The following is a 23,685-nucleotide window of genomic DNA, read 5'->3' as shown; positions in this document are numbered from 1 at the left end:
ACTATCCCGCTTTTTCAAATTAAGACAAATTTTCTCATGCTCGTAGGTTTTGATGGGTAAAATTAAGCTTAATGAATTCTATATATTTGGAATCAGCATAAAGAGACATTTTTTATGTATGAATTGTTACCAAAATACAACTTTTTAAAGATTCGAACACTGTGGTCCCGAGTCTCTCTTTACTCACAGTTTGTTGCCATGAACTGTTTAATGAAGAAGGCTTAGGCAGTCTCGTAGGCTTGTCGCTTATCGTGGATGGAGATGCCTTGACCCTAGTCGTGACTACAAGTACGACTAAGCCTCGAGTGAATAGACACAACAAGGCTTAAAACTCATAAATATTCTTACACGTAGGGAGAGGGTTGCCTCTAGGCCCAAGTCTCCGAAGTTTAAGGATTTTCACAATCTTTGCAAAATTTTCTAAAACTAGCTTATAATTAATCTGTTTAACTCTTTCTAGCAGTCTTTTATTCCTCCAAATTAGAATCCTGCATATGTGCCTTGCCTTCTCATAAACCAAATAGTTTTTGAAACGGCAAATAATATTACTTGTTGGAACGTCACTTTTGTGATATATTCTTAGAGATAAAAATGTGCTAATCCCTAAATTAAACTGAGAAGTTTAAGGTGGCCGGCCTCTTTTGGCGGTCTCAAGTTTTCACAAAATTTCACACCGTTATGTTAAGTGTAGTCTTGTACACTTTCTTGAGGTAACAAAAAAAAAAAACCTGAGAATTTTAGCGCGTGTAATATCCTTGCTGCAGGGAGACTTAATCATGTTTTTTTCGTCTTCTTGTTTATTGTTTACTGCTTAGTGAGGACGAATACTGAGTATTTTTAACTCAAGAACAAAAAACAAATTTTAATAGAAGTTAGTACCGATGAAATATACCAAACAAGTCAGTACGTTATATTTTCTTAAACAATTTTAGTACATAAGGTTAGTCAATGTTAGAAAAGTACCTTTTTGGACATGAGGTTAGTCGAGAAATGGCCCATCAAAGGTCTAGCTTCAATGACACCAGGTCCTATCAGGTAGCTTATCTTGAATTCCGTAGCTATCAAATTCCCAAGCCTATCATCTTATCATCACATCACAAGCTATATCTGATTGGGGTTTTTGCCTTTATTAGTTCATTCTTTTTCTTTTCAAACAATCAGGATGAATAGATCATCCGGTCCAAAAAATGTAATTTGATAAAATCCAGTCATATTTCTGATACAGATTGTTTGTTTTTCTTTTAAATCAATCTTAGAAATTTACTTTATTCTAAATGAAAACTGTGTATTTATTAATAAATATGTCTTGATAAGAAGCTTCTATAATAATAGGTATCTGGAAAAGTTTGTTTTCTGAATGTTCTTATTGTACAAGCCAAATATCCTTCTGTTTGAAAAAAAAAACTATCTGTGTGTTCAAGAGGTCAATAATCATTGATGATATTTAGTTAGGTATTGGTATTTCGTTTGAAGATGACCAATGAAACAACGTTAAAAAGAATGTGTTTTACTACAAGTGCAAGATGGACCAGTTCAATATTTAAGAGGGGGAGGCGTGAGCGTAGGCAGCATATTGTCTAGGGGGGGGGACAGTCGATAGTGTGATGGAGGGCCTTTTATCAACTGCTTTTCCAACCATCTGCTTTTTCAGCCATATCTAATGTAAATTTGAAGCTCTTGGGGGGCAGCTGCCCCCCTGACCCCCCCCCTCTACTTACGCCCGTGGGGGGGGGGGTGCAATTTTTTTAACTCGTCCCTAATGAAGATGCAAAAAAACATCTTTTTTATGTTTAATTATATTGTATCTTATTATGCCTGGCAAAAAAAATTACGTGTAATAATATATCAATATAATATATATATATATATATATATATATATATATATATATATATATATATATATATATATATATATATATATATATATATATATATATATATATATATATATATATATATATATATATATATGTATATGCCCGGCGGCTTCGTCGCCGAGCCCCGGCACTCGGCACGCGGCAGGGTTTTATATATGGATTCTCATTGTCGCTTGTCTTGTAACCGCAGACAATTTGAGACAATGTGCTGTCTTTTCATAAAGCGGTCTTTTCAAAGATTAATTAAAAAAACTTTTTCAACAAAATAAGTTTTTCAAAGAAAAGCAAAGAACTCCATTAAACCAAAAATGAGCAAAAATAAAATCAAGTAATCTACCAAGCGTGAAACTACCACAAATCAGCATCGATAAATAAATGAAACCCAAAACGAACAGAAATTACAATAAATAACCGAGTCAAACTCAAAACGAGCAGAAATTAATACAAGTTGGGCTCAAAATCCCTATGCCTAATTCCCAAGGCCAGAACAAAATTTGCACTTTACTGAAAAAATACAAATGAATGGGCATTGTCAGTTTAATATACATATACTGATAATTAGGAATCAAAGTGTTAATATTATTTGATTTATTAAAGTTATAAAAGTAAAAACATTTATATTTTTTCAGTAAAGTGCAAATTTTGTTCTTGCCTTGTGAAGGAATAGGGGTTTTGCGCCCAACTTATGTTAATTTCTGCTCGTTTTGAGTTTGACTCGGTTAATTATTGTAATTTCTGTTCGTTTTGGGTTTCATTTATTTATCGATGCTGATTTGTGGTAGTTTCACGCTTGGCAGATTATTTGATTTTATTTTTGCTCATTTTTTGTTTAATGGAGTTATTTACTTTTCTTTGAAAAACTTATTTTATGGAAAAAGTTTTTTAAATTAATTTGTGTTCGTTTTATATTGACATAGTCTTTTTAGGGAAAAAGAAAATAATACTTTAAATCTGTTCGTTAAGACTTTATAGTTTGGCCTGCTATTTGTATGCTGGAGAAAAATTTTCAGTATTTTTTTATAACAACATACACCCTTTTAAAAGTCAGGAAAAAAAGAGTAGTGTTGAATTTAGTTTTATACTTACTTTAGTTGACCTAACATGGAAAACTTGATACCGTCCACCAAAAAATCGGTTTACTTTCATTTGTAGTTTGGATAAACTTGCGATGTTATTATTTGCTTAAATTTTGAGAGCAGAAATGGGAGGATGGGCATGGGAGGGTGGGAATGGAATGGGGATTAGTTGCCCTCAAATCACTTTCGACTATTAAAAAGGGCATCAGCCCTTTGTATTTTCAATCGAATGAGCCCTTTTCGAAGTTCCCACGACATCTCCTTCGATACGAAGTGCCCTGGTCTAAACAACAGCAACAACAAAAAATAATACATTATACCCACTTCGATCTTTACTATAAAAATGTCAAGCCTTCCAATCACATTCGACTATTAAAAAGGGCACTAGGCCTTTCGATTTCCAATCGAATGAGTCCTTTTGGTAACGACAACGCATTCTATGAGCACCTTATATGCCCCCAGGGTATAAATTACAACCCTTACCCTAAGGTCTTTTCGGGTGGTTGTCATCCCCTAAGAACGAATTTCCAGAGCTTTCAACTATGTTAAACAACATGGCTATCTCAAAATTTTGATTGGATGTGTTTGGGGAAATGGTGGGCGTGAGAGGGGCGGTAGTAGCTCTCTAATCATTTTCAACTATCAAAAATGGCCCTAGTCTTTCAATAAAAACTTTTTATGCCCCAGGGCATAACTTACAACCCTTGCACTGAGGGCTCTGAGGGGGTTATCATCCTAAAAGACCTAATTACCAGAACTTTCAACTACGTTGAACAAAATGGATATCTCAAAGTTTTAATTCTATGTGTTTGGGGAAATAGTGGGCGTGAGAGGGGCGTTAGTTGCTATTCAATCACTTTCATGTGTTAGGAAATGCACTATCCCTTTTAATTTCCAATTGAATGAGCCCTTTTGCAGTTTCTACGACACCACTTTCAATAAAAACCATGTATGTCCCCAGGGCATAATTTACAACCCCTGTCCTGAGGGCTTTGGGGGGAGGGGTTGTCATCCTTAAAGACCTAATTTCCAAAACTTTCAACTACGTTGAATAAAATGGCTATCAAAAAATTTTGATTGGAGGTGCTTGGGGAAAAGGTGGGCGTGAGAGGGGGGGGGGCTAGTTGCCCTTCAATCACTTTCGACAATTAAAAAGGGCACTAGCCCTTTGAATTTCCAATCGAATGAACTTTTTTTAAAGTTTCTACGACAACGCCCTGTTTAAAAACCTTATATGCCCCCAGGGCATAACTTAAAACCCTTGCCCTGAGGGCTGTGGGGAGTGTCCTCCTCAAAAACATATTTTCTATCTGAAAATAAACTACGCTGAACAATTTTGCTATCTCAAAGTTTTGATTTGATGTGTTTGGGTTAATGATGGGCGTGGGGGGGGGGCTAGTTGCCCTCCAATCACTCGACTATTAAAAAGGGCACTATCTCTTTGAATTTCCAATCGAATGAGCATTTTTTGAAGTTTCTACGACAATGCCTTCTATAAAAACCTTATATGCCCCCAGGGTACAAATTAAAACCCTTGCCCTGAGGGTTGTGGGGGAGTGTCCTCCTCAAAAATATATTTTCTATCTAGAAATCAACTATGCTGAACAAAATGGCTATTTCAAAATTTTGATTGGATATGTTTGGGGGAATTATGGGCGTCGGGGGGGGGGCTAGTTGCTCTCCAATCACTCTCGACTATTAAAAAGGACACTAGCCACTCCGATTTCAAGTCGAATGAGCCCTTTTCGAAGTTTCTGCGACAACTCCTTCGATACGAAGTGCCCGGGTATGGAGAAAAAAAAACACATTGTGCCCACATCGTTCTTTACTTAGGCGCGTATTAAAGCAAGTCCGGTTTCTTACAACGATATCTGCTAAGCTTCAAACTTTTAGTTTTCTTTTTTAAGGTTTTTGAATTGTTATAATCCCTTGTTTAAAATATATGCAGTTATCTTTGCAATTACCAGCCGACGGTCCCTGGCACTTGGTACGCGGCAGCCTTCTATATATAGATTCTCATCGTCGCTTGTCTTCTAACCGCAGACAGATTGCTGTCTTTTCATACTGCATCTTTTCTAAGATATTTTATTGTTAAAGTAAGATCTATTTCGAACTACAAAATCTGCTAAACTTCAAACGTTTCTTTTTCTTTTTTAGGGTTTTTGAATTGTTATAATCCCTTGTTAAAATATATACAAATATTTTTGCAACTACCAGTATTTTGCTCTTTACGCAACTTAATGTCTTATCGTACTGTATCTTTTCAAAGATATTTGATTATTAAAGCAAACCAGTTTCTAACAACGATTTCTACTAAGCCTCAAACTTTTGGTTTTCTTTTTTAAGGTTTTTTTATTGTTGTAATCCCTTTTTAAAATATATTCAAGTATTTTTGAGATTACCAGTTTTTTGTTCTTTACGCAATTTAATGTATTTTCATACTGCAATCTGTTAAAGATATTTTATTATTGAAGCTAGTCCGATTTCTAACAACGATATCTACTAAGCTTCAAACTTTTGGTTCAATTTTTTTTTTTTTTGAATTGTTGTAATCCATTGTCAAAATAGAGAGTAATCATTTGTAGTAATTGCTAAATTTTGTTTTTTGGGCCTTCCTACTGGCATTATATAAATGGTTGCGTCCAAAAAGGTTTTCATTTTTAAGGTTTTTGAATTGTTATAATCCCTTGTTAAAATATATACAAATATTTTTGCAATTACCAGTTTTTTCATTATTGCTGGGTTTTTTTTCAAAAATGTTTGATCATTGAAGCTTCCCATTTCTAACAATGATATGTACTAAGCTTGAAACTTTTGGTTTTCTTATTTAAGGTTTTTGAATTGTTGTAATCCCTTGTCAAAATAGAGAATCATCATTTGTAATAATTGCAAATTTTTGTTTTTTGGGCCTTCCTACTGACTTTATATAGCCAGTGACGGATCCAGGGGGCGCGGGGGGCACCCCCCTCGCGTAGTCCAAAGTAGTGTAATTTACTTAATTAACTCAAGTTTGCGTTAATTAAACTTGCTCCTAACGCAAGTTTATCCGATTGACCTATTTTGCCCCCCCCCCCCTAAAAATTTTTTTGGATCAACCTATTTTGCCCCCCTCTCCCTAAAAAACCGATTTTATCTAACAAAAAAACTAATTTTATAATTTTCAGGCATTTTCTAGGTTGAATTGAAATATTAAAATTATTACTTAGGCACCGTAAATATTTTTGTAGTTTACATAATAACTTTAGCGATTCTGAACTGAACTTAAAATTTTTTCAACTTTTTTTCATGTCTTAAAAAGACATTACTTACAGAGATAAGAAACGAAATTTGGTAATGATGTTTTTCTAACAACGATTTCTACTAAGCTTCAAACTTTTGGTTTTCTTTATTAAGGTTTTTGGATTGTTGTAATCCCTTGTTAAAATATACATATATATCTTCCAATTACCAGTTTTTAGCTCTTTACGCAATTTAATGTCTTTTCATACTGATTATTACATACTGATTTGATTATTACCGCAAGTCCGATTTCTAACAATGATTTCTACTAAGCTTCAGACTTTTTGTTTGTTTTTTAAGGTTTTCGAATTGTTTTAATCCTTGTCAAAATATATGCAAATATTTTTACAATTACAGTTTTTTCCTCTTTAAGCAATTTAATGTAAACTTTTCCATGTATGAAAATCTTCATTTTTCTCATATAAGTGAGGGAAGTATGAAAATGACACTACAATGTCGATGTATATAAAAATTACGCCACGCATATTTTTTCCCCTAAAATTAAGGCTCTTAACGAATTTTCTTAAATTTCTGACCCATCTAGATCGTTTTCTAGGCAAGAATATATCAGGAAGCCAATTTTCCCAAAAAAATATGCAGCCGTTTTCAAGAATACATACATACATACACAATTATTGCTCGTTTATATATATATATATATATATATATATATATATATATATATATATATATATATATATATATATATATATATATATATATATATATATATATATATATATATATATATATATACATGTTTATTTCTGTGTAGAGAATGTGCTTAAGGGGATTTGGTACTTTAAAGAATCGCCCCATCTCCTCCATTATAAACTTTTCTAGTTTGTGCTGCTAAACTATTTAGATTCGTTCGGGTTGTCTTGCCATAACTTGCAAGGCTTGGATGAGAGGTCTGAATAAACGACAGGAAACTTCCGTTTTGTGCTGGAGATAGTGATATTCAGATTTAACTAAACTTAAATTAAACTGAAACGTCATTAGAAAGTGTAAATGTTGTTTCCCGATTAAACAGAGCAGTTTAAAGTTCAGGAAAGGGCAGTCCCTAAACACACTCTATAATACCTGCTAGGAAAATGTTAGAAATGAGCTCAAAGGAAATATTATTTGGGTAATTCGCCAGCCGTGTAAGATCCCTGTGGTGCTACTAGTTTTATTGCCGACACAGGTGATGTATTATCTATTCTGCAGGTACATTACATAGAGAGTACTTTGCTTAAAAATTAGTGAAAAATTATATTTTTCTTTATTTTAACCTAACCTCTCGTTACCTTTTCGAACTGTTCGCACATTTAAGATCCCCTATCAGGTTTTACCAAAATTTTTAGGAAATATCATTTGAGTAATTTGGCAACCTTGGGAGTTTTTTTTTGGTGCTGGGAGTATTTACTAATTGGTCACTTCTCTATTAAACGGTGATCCGACATTGAGGCTCGCAAAATAATTTTAAGGCATCAAATGGCTTTAAATAGATTTTTATGTGAAGCTAGCCAGATGCCCTTAAAAAAATGGTTTCACACAAGCCGTTAATAATACGCCTAAATGGCCAGCAGTTTTCTTAGAATTTGTTTCGTAATTTTTGCTGAATAGACTTGTTTTTAGGGAAAATCGATGCGATCTCATAAAGTTTAGAACAGTGGTTCACAACCGATTTCATGCTCCACCTAGACATATCTAAAATTCCGATGCCCCCCCCCCCCTCTGGATACTTAAATTTTGTTATTCAAAATTTTACTGGTCCCTTTGCTGATATATATATATATATATATATATATATATATATATATATATATATATATATATATATATATATATATATATATATATATATATATATATATATATATATATTATATATATATATATATATATATATATATATATATATATATATATATATATATATATATATATATATATATATATATATATATATATATATATATATATATATATATATATATATATATATATATATATATATGTTTAAAGCCTTTTTTAGTGTTACTATCCTACTCATAAAACCAAATCAAGGCTAATACCTATTTAGGTTCAGATATTCCTCTGGTTCCTTCATAAAATTTACATGCACTAATTGATTGATTCGCTTTTTAGCAATCTTTTACAAAATGTTTATTCTGTTGCTTGTTTGAAATTAATTTAGACAAAATTATGGTTGTAGCGGTAGCTGCAACCCAGTAGAGAGCAAATTACAGCTCGTAGTAACTAAAAAGTTGTTGGAAAGAAATTATCTAATAAAAAATAGAATTACAATTTAAATCTGAATCAAGCCTGGCAATTATTTTTCAGGTGACATGTAACAATAAAAAAAGAATAACAAGCCAAATTTCGGGATTCTCGAAATAGAACTCTAAACCGTCAAAAAAAAAAAAAAAAAAAAACAACGGCGGATCGGAATAGAAAGTAACCAGTAAAAATCGCATTTCAGCTTGGATATTAATTGAAGAAGAACTCGAATTACCTCTGAGCGCTACCACTCCCCCTTGCCGACAGTTTTAGTCTTTTAAGACCTGAATCGGAAAATGGAGTAATGAACAAGATAAACTTAGCATAGAAGCACAACTGACATCACCCACTAACCCAACAAAATTTGTGCTGAACAAATAAATCTTTCAAGTGTTTAAACTGACAAAACTCTTGAAGCACAGCTTATATCACTTCCATCTTATTTTTTCAGCTAATGTAGATTTAGGTTGTGTTTACCGACTTAAAAATATCCATCCAGGGATTAATTATTTGTATAACAGTAAAAATTGCTACGAAAAACTACATGCCGCTGTATGTTTGCTGAAATATGCCCACAATTCATGGGACATGGCCGCCATGTGCGAAGGCCATTAGCCCATCTCCCCCTTTTACACATATGCCTGGAACGTCGAACCCTACATGGGAAAAAACGGTAGCTAAGAACAAACCTTGTCAGTACACACATAAAACGGTAAAAATAACAGAACTTTGACAACAATACATAAATCTAATAAATTTACTTCTCATGTTGATTCCAAACATGTCAAATCCACTAATCTCATATTTATCCATAAGAAATTACTTGCATAAGGATATTCGCGTAACTGTCTGAAATAGGGAAACACCACCAAACGAAGCGCTATTGATGACAACTACGCCATATAATTTAAGGTGTTTGAGAACCCTGGAATTCTCAATATATGCAAAATGCATAATGTCAAAATGCAAAATGCATAATGTCGAATTTTTCCCCAAAGGAGGATCACGGACGCATATTTTGTCGTTTGTTAATAATAATGGTTATGGTTTAATAATATTATTAATGGTTTGGAATTTTAATAAATTACAGGACATTTTCACTTTGGATAAAATTAAGTCAAAGGTTATTGTGTAGCAGGTGTTTATTTTTTGTTTTTGTTTTTTTTGTTGATTTTTCTCGCATTGTGTTTATATTTTTGAGATATTGTTGTATTTTTTTTTCCTTCCCTGATTTGTGTTGTGTGGAGTTTGTGATTGATACGAGATCCTCAACAGGCTATGCTTCTTGGAACCTCTAGCGGTTAAGTGTATTTATGTATTTATTCTAGTATTTAATAAATTGAATTGAATTGTTCTTGTTTGTTTTTGTGGGATGGTAATTGTACCAAACCAGGAAACATAGAACAGTAGAAGAGGGCTTATTTGGAGGGAAATTGAAGTTTTAGCGTCTTTTTAAGTAACAAAAAAGACCGTACCGCATCAAAGGTGGAAATTATGTCATTCTGTGGCACAAACCATCAATTTTGGCCGAAAAATAGCTAAATTGTTATTTAAATTATTACTTAAATTGTTACTCAGATAATATTATTATCATCTGAACCCTTTATTTCAAATGAAAGGATAGAGAGATACTTAAAACTTAAAATAAACAGAAATTATCCTGTAAATTCGGAGGACACCCTTTAATTCATCTGTTCTCTAAACAAGGCCGTACCCAGGGGAGTTACGCGTTTGAACCTTCCCCCCTCAAAATTTCTGTCCCAATCGTAAAAATGTAACAAAAATGCATGTAAACAAATTTTCTGGAACAACTTCCTTCAACTTCGCTAGTAAGTTATATCAAATGCCCATATTGAGTTAAAATCGATTAAAACAATGGGTATTGGTATAATCAGGTGTTTTGACCCTTTTTTTCTTTTTCTAAAAGGAAGGTCTCTGCAAATTCACTAATAAAAAACCTTTACTATTGTTGAAATAAGGGGTTTTGATTGTAGCTATCACAAAAACAATCTGATTATTTTGACATGAGAAATAAATCCTTTGGTACCCCAGGAGACCTGAGGTAACTTCTGGTGTATAATGAGCTTTGACTCAAACAAATTGCATGTACTAATGTCATAATCTACTAAAGGGAAGAGGATGTATTACTTGTAACTGTTATGTGACATGTGTCCTCATGGCAAAATGCAGTTACATCCCTGTCTAAGTTCGCAGGGGTTATGCATCACTTTTCAATATGACAAAAACAAAATTAAGACTCAATTTCTCTTATTTTATCCGCCAGTAGAACCTTAGGCGGATAAAAAGAGAAAAATTTTTCAAAGTCCAGACTATTGACGCGTTACTTTGCAATAATGTTTCCTAGTGATTACTCCCTCGCTAGTTCGACATCATAGTTGTTTTTACATCAATTTTCCTGGTCAATTTCTAGACGAACTGGTCGTCCCTCGAAAGGACTATTCGCTGCCTTTGAAAGACCTATTGCCGGACAAACTAACCACTACAAGAAAACAAGAAAAAACAATCATGAAATTGGACTTAACGGTAGTGAAGTTAAGATAAGAGATATCACCAATATTTTTCCTGTACAAAACTACAAGGAATTAAAAAGAATATATTTGTCTCAAATTGAAAGTAAAGACGAATTTTAAAACTTAAAACTAATTTACATTATCATAAATGTGAAGGAGACTCCTACCCTTTACCCCCCCCCCCCTGCTTATTCTAAAGCATCACTAGTGCTTTCCTGAAAGCATTTAGAGAGCAACAAAGAGCTCGTTAATTGCAAATCATTTATTTATCGATCACCTTTCAAAACACTTGAACTGTAAATTGTGTTGTTTAAAACAAATACGAATAAATGAGCCCTTTAATTCTCAAGGGACTGCGATTAAAAGCTTCAAACGTGTTACCTAATTACTATTTTGGTTTAAGATCCAATTTTTAAACCCTAGGATAAAAGTCAACTCTTTCGCTTCTTAGGGTAAATTTTACTCCAGCATATTTACCTGAATGACCTCTCGTGGACGTTTTGGGCCAGAAAGTTGATTTTCTATGGTATTAGCGTAGGTAGCTCTCCCCTCCCTCAGAAAACACTCAATCAACCATTCCGTAATATATCACCAGCACCCATAGGATGCTGTAGAATCGTTAGTATTGCTACATAAATGGTCCTTAGCAACCGTTCTTTTTGTATGATCTCTCTGTAGGTGTATGTCCTTTTTGGGTAATTAAAGACCAAATTCTGTTTTCCACCATACTTCGTATCGTACATCTACAATTGTGGTCCAAATAGACCCAAGATGAAAAAAAAAATTGTGAGATAGCGAATTGTTCAGAAATTATTAGAAGGCTTAACTTCATTCTCCAGCGAAAAGTTTCTTATGACAAAACTCGATGGGTTTTTTTTTGTCATGCGGGGGCATTTTTTTTGCAGATATTATTTTTAATACATATCAAATATAACTCTTATATTTTTACAATAGTTTTAATATTAAAAAGTAGTGGTTATTTGAGAAATTGGAAAATAAGTGTGTTTTGACAAGAATAAACTTCTATTTTTAAACATCTTAATTTGACATCTTCTGTCACGACATATTTTCTAATCAATATTTTACCCATTATCTGTGGCCCAGTTCAACTGAAATCTTGCATGATCATTGATTTCCGATGATGATGTATTTTCATGACCCCTCCAACATCCGCCCTCACTAACTCTTCGCAGAAAGGCAGACATGGTGCTCCTTCTTTGAACTTAGATAATCTATCGATTTTCAACATGCATGATTGAAGGACCGAATCCCTTCCATAACCCCTCCAACAATCATACAAGGATTTTGAATCTGTATGATCGGGGACCTATGTGTGACTGTGGGTTGTGACGGCAATTGAGGGAGGGATGTAGGGTTGCCCTTCTGTGGATTCGAAAAAATAGCATTTTGTAGTATTTTCATTGAAAAACTTTGAATTTACGATAAATTCACCCCTTCCCCTAGGAAATCAAAAACAAATTTCCTCCCCCCCGAATTTCTTGTGAATTTACTCCACCGCCTTTGGCCTTTCCTACAAACCCAGTCCCCTCCTTTTACTGCCAACTTTTGAGCCACAAAGTATGCATGATGCATTTTGTTTGTATCGGAATCATGCAAAAACTATCACTATGTATTTTCTGAGGACCAGAGATGGCCCTTCCATAACTTCTGTAACCTGGTTTTAATTTGTATTTTGAGCAATAATTCCAAAAAAGGAAATTTTTACGAAAAAGTAAATTTAGGACTCATCGATGGAATAAAAAAGGTTAAATCACGTTATTCCGTCATTGTTTTGTGTTTTTCAGTATGTACTTTTTAATTATTTTTCTTCTTTTTTCAGATACTATTAAAAAGTTTTGTGAAGAGAAGTGTTAGGTTTTTAGTGAGGATGGGACTTGTCTAATTGATTTAGACTACTTTATTGCTGAATCTTGTGGAAGAATGCATCCTAATTTTTCTCAAGATGAGCCGTACTTTCATCAGAATATGATGTCCCACCAGAATTTTGACTTGCATTTTCAGTCAGCCGGATATTTTTACCCGCACAGGTATTTTCATTTTCAATTGGTTTCCATATTCTTAGAAGAATTTTAGTTCTACTAAAATCAGGCACGTACGCAGGAATTTGTTTTGTGGGGGGGGGCCCAATTTGCTTCGGGGGGGCCAAATCCTTCAAACCCATTATTCTCTGAGAAAAATCAGAAAATTATGGGAAAATGAAAAAAATCGTGAGATTTCGGGGGGCCCGGGCCCGGAGGCCCCCCCTGCGTACGTCCCTGACTAAAATATATCCCATATAAATTTGACGTGCACTTTCAATCAGTAGGAAGTTTTTACCCACATATGTATTCTGTATTGATTTTTCAAATTCTAAGAAATAATTTTTTTTTTTATTTCTCACAGATTTTGTGGTTGTGGGTCCTGAATAAATTCATTCATTGGCTATTTTTGCATAGTTGAGCCGTTCAGAAACCAAATGATTTAAATTCAATTTTCAACTTTTTTCAAAATAGATGTCATCAAATTTGTCATCCAAGTATGACAAAGATATTTTTTCATCGAGTATCACAAGTTCTCATTTTCATAATCTGGTTTGGCTAAAGGTTCATTCACAATGAGATTTATTCCAAGATTTAACTGTAACTACTTTGGACCAACTAGATTATACATGGAATTTTCTGACTCGATGATATATCCATGAAAAATCCTGTTTGGTTCAAACTAGTGCTAGCTAAATCTCGGTAATAAAACATCTCAGTGTGAATGAGCCTTAAGTCTATTCTGAAATGTAACTAGACATATTATCTGTATTTAAGCTCGAGAAACAAGTAGGATTTGATTTCACCAACCCAACGTTTCTGAGGACGGGGCAGAACTTGGAAAAAGTACCGAAAATAAGCGTACTGTCTAGAATATATAAGGAATTGCTGGACAAATTATTAAAGCCTCGAAATATCAGGGAAAGGGAGAGGCATATACGCCCGAATATCCCCCCCCCCCTATGTTCTCACCTGACTCGAATATATTAGCAAGCCTTAGCAAATCGCTAACTTTACTTCACAAAATGATTTGTCCGTTAAAATCAAAACGTGTTTGTTATTGTTTTTAGTTTTCACAATTGTTGGTTCAAGAACTTCCTCAATTTGCCCTTCTTGACGGTCTAATTTGCACTCCTCTTTATTGATAGCTCAGTGTGATAATGGAACAAGCCCTCTTTTTGACATCTTTAAAGTGCCAATGAGAAACTCAGGATTGATCTATCCAGTTCACATTTTAGTTGAGCTACTATAGCAGATTAGGTAGACTGCTAGAGTGGTATGGTATGGAAATATACCTGTTCAGAGAAAAGATGCTGAACGGCAGCATCTTACTTTGTATGCTTCAGTGTCTCATCTTCTACGAGTAAGTTATCATAGGTCTTGTAATAAATTAGTCTTATAATTAATCCTTTGGCATAGAAGAGTAACTGACAGTAAGAAATAACACTGGCCTTTTAACATTGGGGCACTGTTTCTACTCTTGAGGTTACTATCGGATTTCTAGTCTTTTGGTACTTCAATGTTTTGAACTTAAAAAATGAAATATCAGTCTGCTAATTATGAACCTATACATCTTGATGAACTACGAAATGTAATAAGTTCCCGCTATGCAAATTCTAGGGTAGGGGTAGAGGATGCGTCGACCGAATTTTCACTCTTCGATTAATAATTGAGAAGTGCTTGAGTCATCAAACCCCTTTAGTCATCAGTTTTATAGAGTAGGAGCAAACATTTGATTCAGCTGATTGAAGAGCTTTAGCGAAGGTACTATCATTGTATGGTATACTAGATAAATACATTGAAATGCGAGAACAACATTGCTGCGATTAAGGCAGGAAATGAGGTTTATAGCTGGTTACGCATTACATCAGGAGTTAAGCAGGGTTGCGTTGTGTCCCCGTTTTTATGGATAATTTTGATGGACTTTATCCTAAGGAGCACAGAAGAGGCAATGGGAGAACACGGAGTCAAATGGAGAAGTAAAACTCTCCTAGACTTAGATTAGGCTGATGATTCAAGCATCTTACATGAAAGTGTTAGCAAAACGAATGCATTCTTAGAGGTTTTGAGGCTCAGGGTCCATGAATAGGGTTAAAAATTAATGTTAATTCGCTTCGAAGACTAATTCGCTTAGACTAGGAGCTAGTAAAGGTGAAGAGGTGATGTTAGATAACGAGAAGATCGATCAAGTGGATAGCTTCACTTACCTAAATAGTATTATTAGGAAAGACGGTAGGTGCAGTGAAGATGTTAAAAGTAGAATAATCCAGACCCAGGTTTTTTTTCACAGTTGAAAAATTCTCGAAGAATGGCAAGATAACTTTGTAAACCAAGATTAGAATATTGGAAGCTACAGTGGTCAAGCATGGTTCTGAAACGTGGGTGCTCCGAAAAACGGAGGAGGATTTGCTAGATGTTTTCCAGAAAAATAGAAAAATCTATGGATTGTCCTGGGCATCCGAATAACTGCCCACATCTCCTCAAACAGTAATCTCTTAGAAAATGTGGTTCAATGCCGCTTTCTAGGGCTATAATGAGAGAAAGGTTGAGATGGCTAGGGCACGTTTTGCGAATGAAGGATGACTAAAGGTTGTCATTTTTGGCCAACCGTCTATGGCCAAATGAAAAGCAGGTCGTCCCCGAATGGGGCGGGAGGATGTCGCAAGGAAAGATTTAAGGGAAATGGGACCTTCTTGGGAGGGTATAAAGAAGGAGGCCTTAAATAGATTGGGATGGGAAAGGAGCGTGCGTAGCTCTTTTGGCCTCAGGCGGCTTGGTTGTGTGGTGAGTTGTTAGTAATGGCAGTATTAGTAGTATGTAAATTCTGTGGTGCAATTTGTATTTATCACATCTCTGGACTCAATATAGTTCAGGTCATGATAATTACTAAGAAACTTTAAATATTTGTAGGTTTTTATGCAAATGCGTGTTTGTCTATGTTGGTGTTTATATTTAAATGAAATGGCTGTTTATAAATAAATTAAATGGCCCTTCTAAATACATACACAGATTTCATTACATGCAAAGTCTTCCGCAAGAGCTACCACGTACTCTGATTACTACAGTTTACATGTTTTAACAATAGCCCCAATTGAATATAACTGTCTTTTATTGAATAAGAAAAAACAGAGTAGATGTCCCTAGTATATTATGTTACAACTTATCGGTTTTATTTCAACTCCTCTTCACCTTATGACCCGATGGTTTCAAATTTAAACCAAACATCATTTAGCCAGGTGCCCCATGAACTGTTTTAAAGTTTTTCTCATCCCAACACGATGTACTCCGACAGGAGTTTAAAGTGTAGATTATACTTTTGGATCGCGTACCGAAAAATTCCCGTTTTTGAATTTCTTGCTATAACCCTCTATCTCTTCCACAATAGCAAACGCAGAAATCGTGTTTACCTTTTCTTTGCTTAAAATAATATTGAATGGCTTAAATCGTATCTCTCTGGTATACAAGATGCTAATTTGATAGAGATTAAGGGTCAATTCAGGTGGCCTACTTAAAAGCTAAACTTCCGAGTTCTTTTATTCGTCAATAAATTTACAACAAAATAAACTACAAGATAATCTCTCCCCTAAGGCTCCATGGCCACGAGGTTCTTGAGTCAAATTCTTATTTGCAGGGAGCAATACTACAGAATTTTTTTTTCTATCATACCATCTAAAAAAATGTTTCCCTTATGAAAGCATTAAATCTTTGCTTGGCTAGGGGGGGGGGGGGGTCTTAAGGCCTATCCACTAGAAGGATATTATTGATTTAGTTGGCCTTTTAGGACCCTGTTTGCCCTATATCTATGGATAGAAACCTTTCACTATCCTTCATCTCTAATATGTAGATTGTCCAAATAATAAAAACCTGAAAGCCTCGTAGCCCTCTCCAAATAATGCTTACTGAGACAAGGCCTCAAGAACATAATGAACTGCTCTTATGAGATATTTTCTTCCTCAATTACTATTCAAAATACAAGCAATTACTTTCGCTGGTAATGAGACAATATCAGGGTGTTCATTGTTGAGGGAGAAATAACCCCCTGCTTGTTTATATATTTCCGTTCTGGATTACAGCCTATACCTTTTGAAGGATGGCGACTACATGGATTATTACCAATGACTTCCCTTAATGGGATTTGGTCATCATTCATGATGACTATGATTCTGGAAAGAAGGAATTGAATGATGAAAATTAAAAAAAAAAAAATTCAACGTGAAAATTCACCCTCCAAATGAGGAACGCCCTGCGTAGGTTTTTGATGGTTTGGGTCCGATAGTTGAAATAGTGCTATATATGTTCTTTTGACCAACGAAACCTGAGAAAATACCCTATATCTCCTTTCGCATTCCCTTGGTCATTTACCATCACTTTTGGTGGGGAAGACCAGCGCTTTAATTTTTCCTGAATTTTTTCTGGGCTACCTTGAATTTACACGACAGAAAATGGGTTCTCTGAAATCTCCCAGAAAAATAACGTAAACAGAAACTATAATTGGTATTCCATGTCAAGTTCGTGCGCTTTCAGACATTAATTTTCAGGGCTATTTTGGGGAACTCTATTTTTATTTAGAAAAAATTCAGGGGCAGCAGAAATATTGGGGAGAGACCAATTTTTGTCAACTTGGAAAGCTGTTGAACAGGGCGAATGTAACTTTTGAGGAATGGACCTATAACCCCAATTAAATGTTTTCAAGCTATTATCCACCACTCCTCTCAACTTGTAAAGCTTGAAAGATTAATAGAAGACAGGGTTATACCCAAGGCCGTATCCAGAGGGGGTTAGGGGGTTTACCCCCCCCCCGAAGAAAATGTTTGTCTGCCTCGTAAAAAATTTCGCAAAAGTGGGTATAAACAAATTTATTATGCGTTTTTGAGTTTTCTGTGTAACCCCCCCCCCCGATAAAAATATTCTTGTACCGCCCCCCCCCCATTGAAAAAAAAAATCTCGATACGGCCCTGGTTATACCCATATATTTTCTTTCCGTTTTCTTAAGTTAAACTTAAAGTATACTTCTTTTGGAGTGTAGAAATTTGAAAGCTATTTCCCAGAAATTAAGCAAGATTCTAAGGCAAACTTTACCATTTTTTAAAGTTAAACCCATTTTCATTTTTCATGATCTAAAAGTAGGAAAAAGTGTGTGTAGGAATTTTACTTCCCAGGCCTAGTTTGGGCTATGGGTCAATTCCTGAAAGTTGCATAGACCTAGTATCAATAGTTTCAGATTCTGTCGAGGGTCAATGCTCTAGAAGGGGAAAGGGGTAGATTCAGAAGCTTGTAGAGATATTTCCTTGTCATAATTTGAGCGCAACAAATTTTCAAAGTTGAATAGTGCGGCTGTTTCCGAAAATGGAACGACTATTCTTAAGATCAGTTATTAAAAATAATTTCTTGACCAAACATCTACCTATTGAAAAAAGTGCAGATTATACCACTGATTCTGGAAGACAAAAATCGGCAACAACTGAACAAATCATCTAAAAAAGCCTACAAAATCGTATGAATGATTGATCAAAATATGGTCAGTACATATCTTATTTTCCCTGTAATTCTCCATGATTTAATGCATTTCGCACGGTTCTTCTCCGTTTAATTCAAGCTAACAGATGTGCTTGAGATTGCCTGTATATCGAAAGAGAGGGTGCGTCATATCCTACCTGAAATTTTCGGCAATAAAAACTATTAGACTACGTTTTCTAAATAGTTAAAGAGGCTGAGATACAAGGTCGAACCTTAAAACGTACAGGGATTAGGAGGCACAGTGATTAGGAGTACAGGGATTAGGAGGCAAAAATTATTATCGCTGTTTTAGGCTTTCGCACCATTTCTATGAAAAATCCATCGATGGGAAAAATGTTTGTCTCTCCTAGTCTAACCCAACATACTTGGTCTGCTGTCCCAGCGAATTCAATTTGAATCCACTGCTATCCGTTTGAGTCAATGCGGCAATCAAAACAGCGGATAGAAAAGTAAGAACCACCAAGGAACACTTACTTTGCAGGCCTCACTGAAAGCACAAAAGTCCAAAGAAAATGCTGAAGGATTGCTAATTGAAGTCCAATCATGATAAAAGGGAGAGCACAAAAGTGAATAGAAATGTGAGAACGATCACAAAGAAGGGAAGAACCAACGAAGAACTTCCATTTTGTAGGTTGCAACGGAATGCAAAAAAAAGGAGAAATCTGGGCAGTAGGTTATTAGTGTTCCCCGGTAGTCAGTTCTGGAAGACCGATATTGGTGACAGCGTAAGTAATCATCTGAAAATTCTACAAAACCTTATGGATGATCACCAATTCAATTTGGCAGGGCAGACGTAATTAAAATAAAATAGCAAGCAAAACACCAGACAGTAAAAAAAGAACGCCAAGAAAGGGAGCACCAGCGAAATTGTGGATGTCCTCCTGTCTCTTTTTTTCTCTATTTCTATTTCTCCTTCTAACGTCTTCTAACATGCCTCATAATGTAAATATTTTATGTTGGCACATTTACAACATGTGTAAAAAAAAGAAAACGAAAAATGATAGCTTTTATAAAGGTATTTCCAAAAAACTGTGTTGGTCGAAATCGCCAGAAAGGCCTCTTCAAACTAAAATGCTCTTAGGCACGTATCTTGGAGTTGCGTACGCAGAAGGAACCCAGTAGACCAAATTGAAATGTAATTGGTAAAAGTATAGTCATATAGCCACTAGGAACAATCTTTAATAATACAGAAAATATAATATCTGCTTTTTTAGTCTTATTCTAAATTATTCTTGACACTAAGGATTCTTAGGTTTGGAAACAGATTGTCCAAGGAACGAATTTGTAATTTTGCTGAAAGCTTTCTACGGTCACGCTTATGCCATTTTTTTTTTCAATATTTCAGACTTTTAAATGAGTTTTAGTCTGTAATTTATTTTTTTTTTCTGGGATGGGGAAGGGGTTATTAAAGTATAAAATGTCCCTTTCTCCTACTTGAAGTTCTCGGTTGATGCAACTACATGTACGATTTAGTATTTATTTTAACCTTACAAGCATTTTTCCAAGCATATTAACTTTTCTTTTTTTGTTGTTGATAGCAGTTCCACTTGGGAGTAAGCAGTTCTATTGGCAGAGCCTTGATAAAAAAAAAAGGGTCGAGTGTCGTCATAAGCCCTCATATGACCAAAAAACGGGGATAAGATTATATAATAAAAGGTTTACAATGTTTTTAGGATTCTATTGTCTGGATTTTTATTTCCTTTACTAAAAACATCTAAAATTACCGACAAATTGTCCCTTGTTTTCATTACCTTTCCAGAAATGAGAGAGATCTGAATAATTGCCGATTAACAGGCTTTATGGTTTTCCAGCTACTATTTCAAATTATAAATTATTACTGATGATTATAGTCTTGATCTTTCTTTTATTATCCCAGGCGAAGCATTTACTACTTTGTTTCGGACAGTGGGTGACTTTCCTCCGGCCATAAAACACTATTGAAAAAAGAATCTAGATAGATGAATATTCAAACAACCTCTGATATTATTGAACTTATATTCTGTTGTATGTTTGATATAATGATCCTTCTAATTTCCGTTCTGTTGCAAAAATTGAAATAATTAGTATTTGCAGAACATTTCTTTTTTCAGCATTATTTCTTTTTTAGCAAATAGAAAACTGAAAATGTCCGAGGTTATATCTTAGCCACTATTTACTAATATATATATATATATATATATATATATATATATATATATATATATATATATATATATATATATATATATATATATATATATATATATATATATATATATATATATATAGTAGCTGAAACTCTAAAAAATCGGAATTTTGATATATCAATAGACATATCTTAAAAACTGGTTTATTATGCTGATTCTAGATATATTAAATAAACAAAACGAGTTTTTTTCAACTGAAAGTAAGGAGCGACATTAGATCTTAAAACGAACAGAAATTATTCCGTATATGAAAGGGGCTGTCCCCTCCTTAACGCCTCGCTCTTTACGCTAAAGTTTTTTATTGTTTAAAAACATAGAGTTGTGAGAAAGTCAAACTTTAGCGTAAAAAGCGAGGCGTTGAGGAGGGGACAGCCTCTTTCATATACAGAATAATTTCTGTTCGTTTTAAGTTTTAATGTCGCTCCTTACTTTCGGTTGAAAAAACTTGTTTTTTTTATTTAATTTTTGAACGTTTTTGAAAAAATACAGGTTTTGATCTTGGCTCAACGTACAAGAATAATTAAAACAAAATTTACATATTAATTTACTTTTATTTGGTTAAATGGCTTTCTCGAAACTTGTTTAATTTTATTTACGAACGTTTTTATTAGTAATAAATATACGTAACTTACGAATTAACTTATGTATCGAACTTCTATATTCATATATTTTTAATACGTATATTAGGGGGTTCGCCCCTTAGTCAATACCTTGCTCTTTAAGCAAAAGGTCGAATTTTGTTCCAATTCTTTAAAAATGACCGCTTAATCATAAAGGCCGTTAATTAGAATAAATAGCTCTTATGAAAGTACTAAAAAATCTTTGGCTTCAAGAGCGAGGTATTGACTAGGGGGTGAACCCAATCATATATGTAATATTTTCTGTTCGTTTAAAGTTTTGATGTTGCTGCTGCTGCAGTTGAAAAACTTGTTTTCTTATATTTAATTTCTGATCTTTTTTTAAATAATGCTGGGAAGTCCGGCGTCCCCTTCATAGCAATGTCCCTTTCCCCATGAAAACTTCCTTCATGGAAAGATCCTCCCACATAACCCCCGACCCACCCACCCCCCCCCCACTACCAGGAAAAATCTCCCCTGTAAACGTCTGTATACTTCCCAATAACCAATACTATATGTTAACATTGGGTAAAGTTCATAACTTTCAGCCCCCCCCTCCGGGAACTTCGGGGGATTAAGTCATCCTAAAAGACATACGTATAATATTTTCGACCATGCTGAACAAAAAGGCTATCTCAAAACTTTGATCGGATGACTTTGGGAAAAAATGAGCGTGGGAGGGGGCCTAGCTGCCCTCCATTTTTTTGGTCACTTAAAAAGGGCACTAGAACTTTGAATTTCCATCCCAATGAGCCCTCCCACGATATTTTAGGACCACTGGGTCGATAAGAACATCCCTGGGAAAAAAAACACACAAAAAAAAAAACAAATAAACACGCACCCGTGACCTTTCTTCTGGCAAAAAATGCAAATTCCACATTTTTGTAGATAGGAGCTGGAAACCTCTACAGTATGGTTCTCTGATACGCAGAATACGATGGTGTGATTTTCATTAAGGTTCTATACTTTTTAAGGGGTCTTTCCCCCTTTTTTCGAAAATCAGCCAAATTTTCCCAGGCGCGTTACTTTTGATGGGTAAAACTAAACTTGATGAAACTTATATATTTGAAATCAGCATTAAAATTTGATTCTTTTGGTGTATCTATTTGTATCAAAATACCGTTTTCTAGAGTTTCGGTTACCATTGAGCCGGGTCGCTCCTTACTTACAGTTAAGATAAGTTCACGGATCCGTGTTTATTCGTTTTTTTTCCCAGGAGTGATCGTATCAAACCGATGGTCCTAGAATATTTGGAGAGGGTTCTTACAGACGAAAGTTCTAGTGCCCTTTTGAAGTGAGCAATTGTTGTTATAGACTGCTTTATAGTATTGTGAATGTCGGATTTTTTTTTCTGATATGAGATTCTTACAGTATGAAACAATCTTTTTATTTAAAAACCTATAGCTATAGCCAAGATCAAAATTACCTAGATCAAATTCATTAAAATTAGATAGAGATCATGGGTGTTTTTTTGTCTTATATTTGAAAAATTGAACGATTTGCTCTTTTGCCAATTTAGCTACATTACTACTACTACTGCTACCACTAACAACTCACTGATGCAACAGGTCACCTAAGGTCAACACAGCCACCACGCTCCTCCTGTGCCCCGACTTTTTAAAAGCTTCACCCTTTACCCTCTCCCAAAAAGTTTCAGGTTCCTTCAAATTCTTCGTGTGATCTTTTCCTATCCCATTCAAGTACCACCAGCTTTTCATTTGGCCTCAGACAAATGGCTAAAAAGGGCCTCAGACAATGTCGCCCTCATTCCATGAAATGCGTCCTAGCCATTTCAGCCTTTCTTTCATTATAGCCCTAGGAAGTGGGATATAAGCACCTTATTCGCACAGCTTATTTTTTGACGTACGGTCAGTCGAGCGGTTAGTTAAAACTATTCGTAGACAATTCCTCTGGTAAACGTTTAACAAATCTTCCTCTCCTTTCCGAAGCACAGTCTCAGAGCCATACTTGATGACTGTCACCTTCCACTGTCACCTTCCAATATTCTAGTTTCGGTTCACAGACTCATCTTCCTATTTTTCTAAGCTTCTTTCAACTCTGAAAAAATCCCTATTCTCTTTTTATCTCTTTAGTGCATACACCATCATTACCAATAATACTACTCAGGCAAGTAGAGCTATCCAATTGATCTATCTTCTCGTTACCCAAACATCACCTCTTCACCTGCATTAGCTCCTAACCTAAGAGACTTACTTAGTCTTCTTAACATTAATTTTTAAACCTATTCTTGTATTCTGAACCCTCAAAACCTCCAAAAATTCATTTCTCAAAAAAT

At 34.7% G+C, this 23,685-nt stretch overlaps 1 protein-coding gene across 2 annotated transcripts in view; it reads left to right on the top strand.

Moving 5' to 3' along the window:
* trh (PAS domain-containing protein trachealess) overlaps positions 1-23,685 on the top strand; it is a 263,522-nt gene that overhangs the window by 4,645 nt on the left and 235,192 nt on the right. For both annotated transcript variants that reach the window (XM_089090701.1, XM_089090700.1), the window contains exon 2: positions 12,871-13,078. In XM_089090701.1, the coding sequence (XP_088946827.1) occupies positions 12,972-13,078 (107 nt within the window). In that variant the 5' untranslated portion in view covers positions 12,871-12,971. The remainder of the gene's footprint in view (positions 1-12,870; positions 13,079-23,685) is intronic.

The sequence above is a fragment of the Artemia sp. Qi Xiang Cuo genome, chromosome 6 (genome assembly GCF_049724085.1).
Source record: "Artemia sp. Qi Xiang Cuo chromosome 6, ASM4972408v1, whole genome shotgun sequence".
In the NCBI taxonomy this organism is placed as follows: domain Eukaryota; kingdom Metazoa; phylum Arthropoda; class Branchiopoda; order Anostraca; family Artemiidae; genus Artemia; species Artemia sp. Qi Xiang Cuo.
Note: the sequence above shows the minus strand (reverse complement) of the source record. Positions and strands in the feature narration are given on the sequence as shown.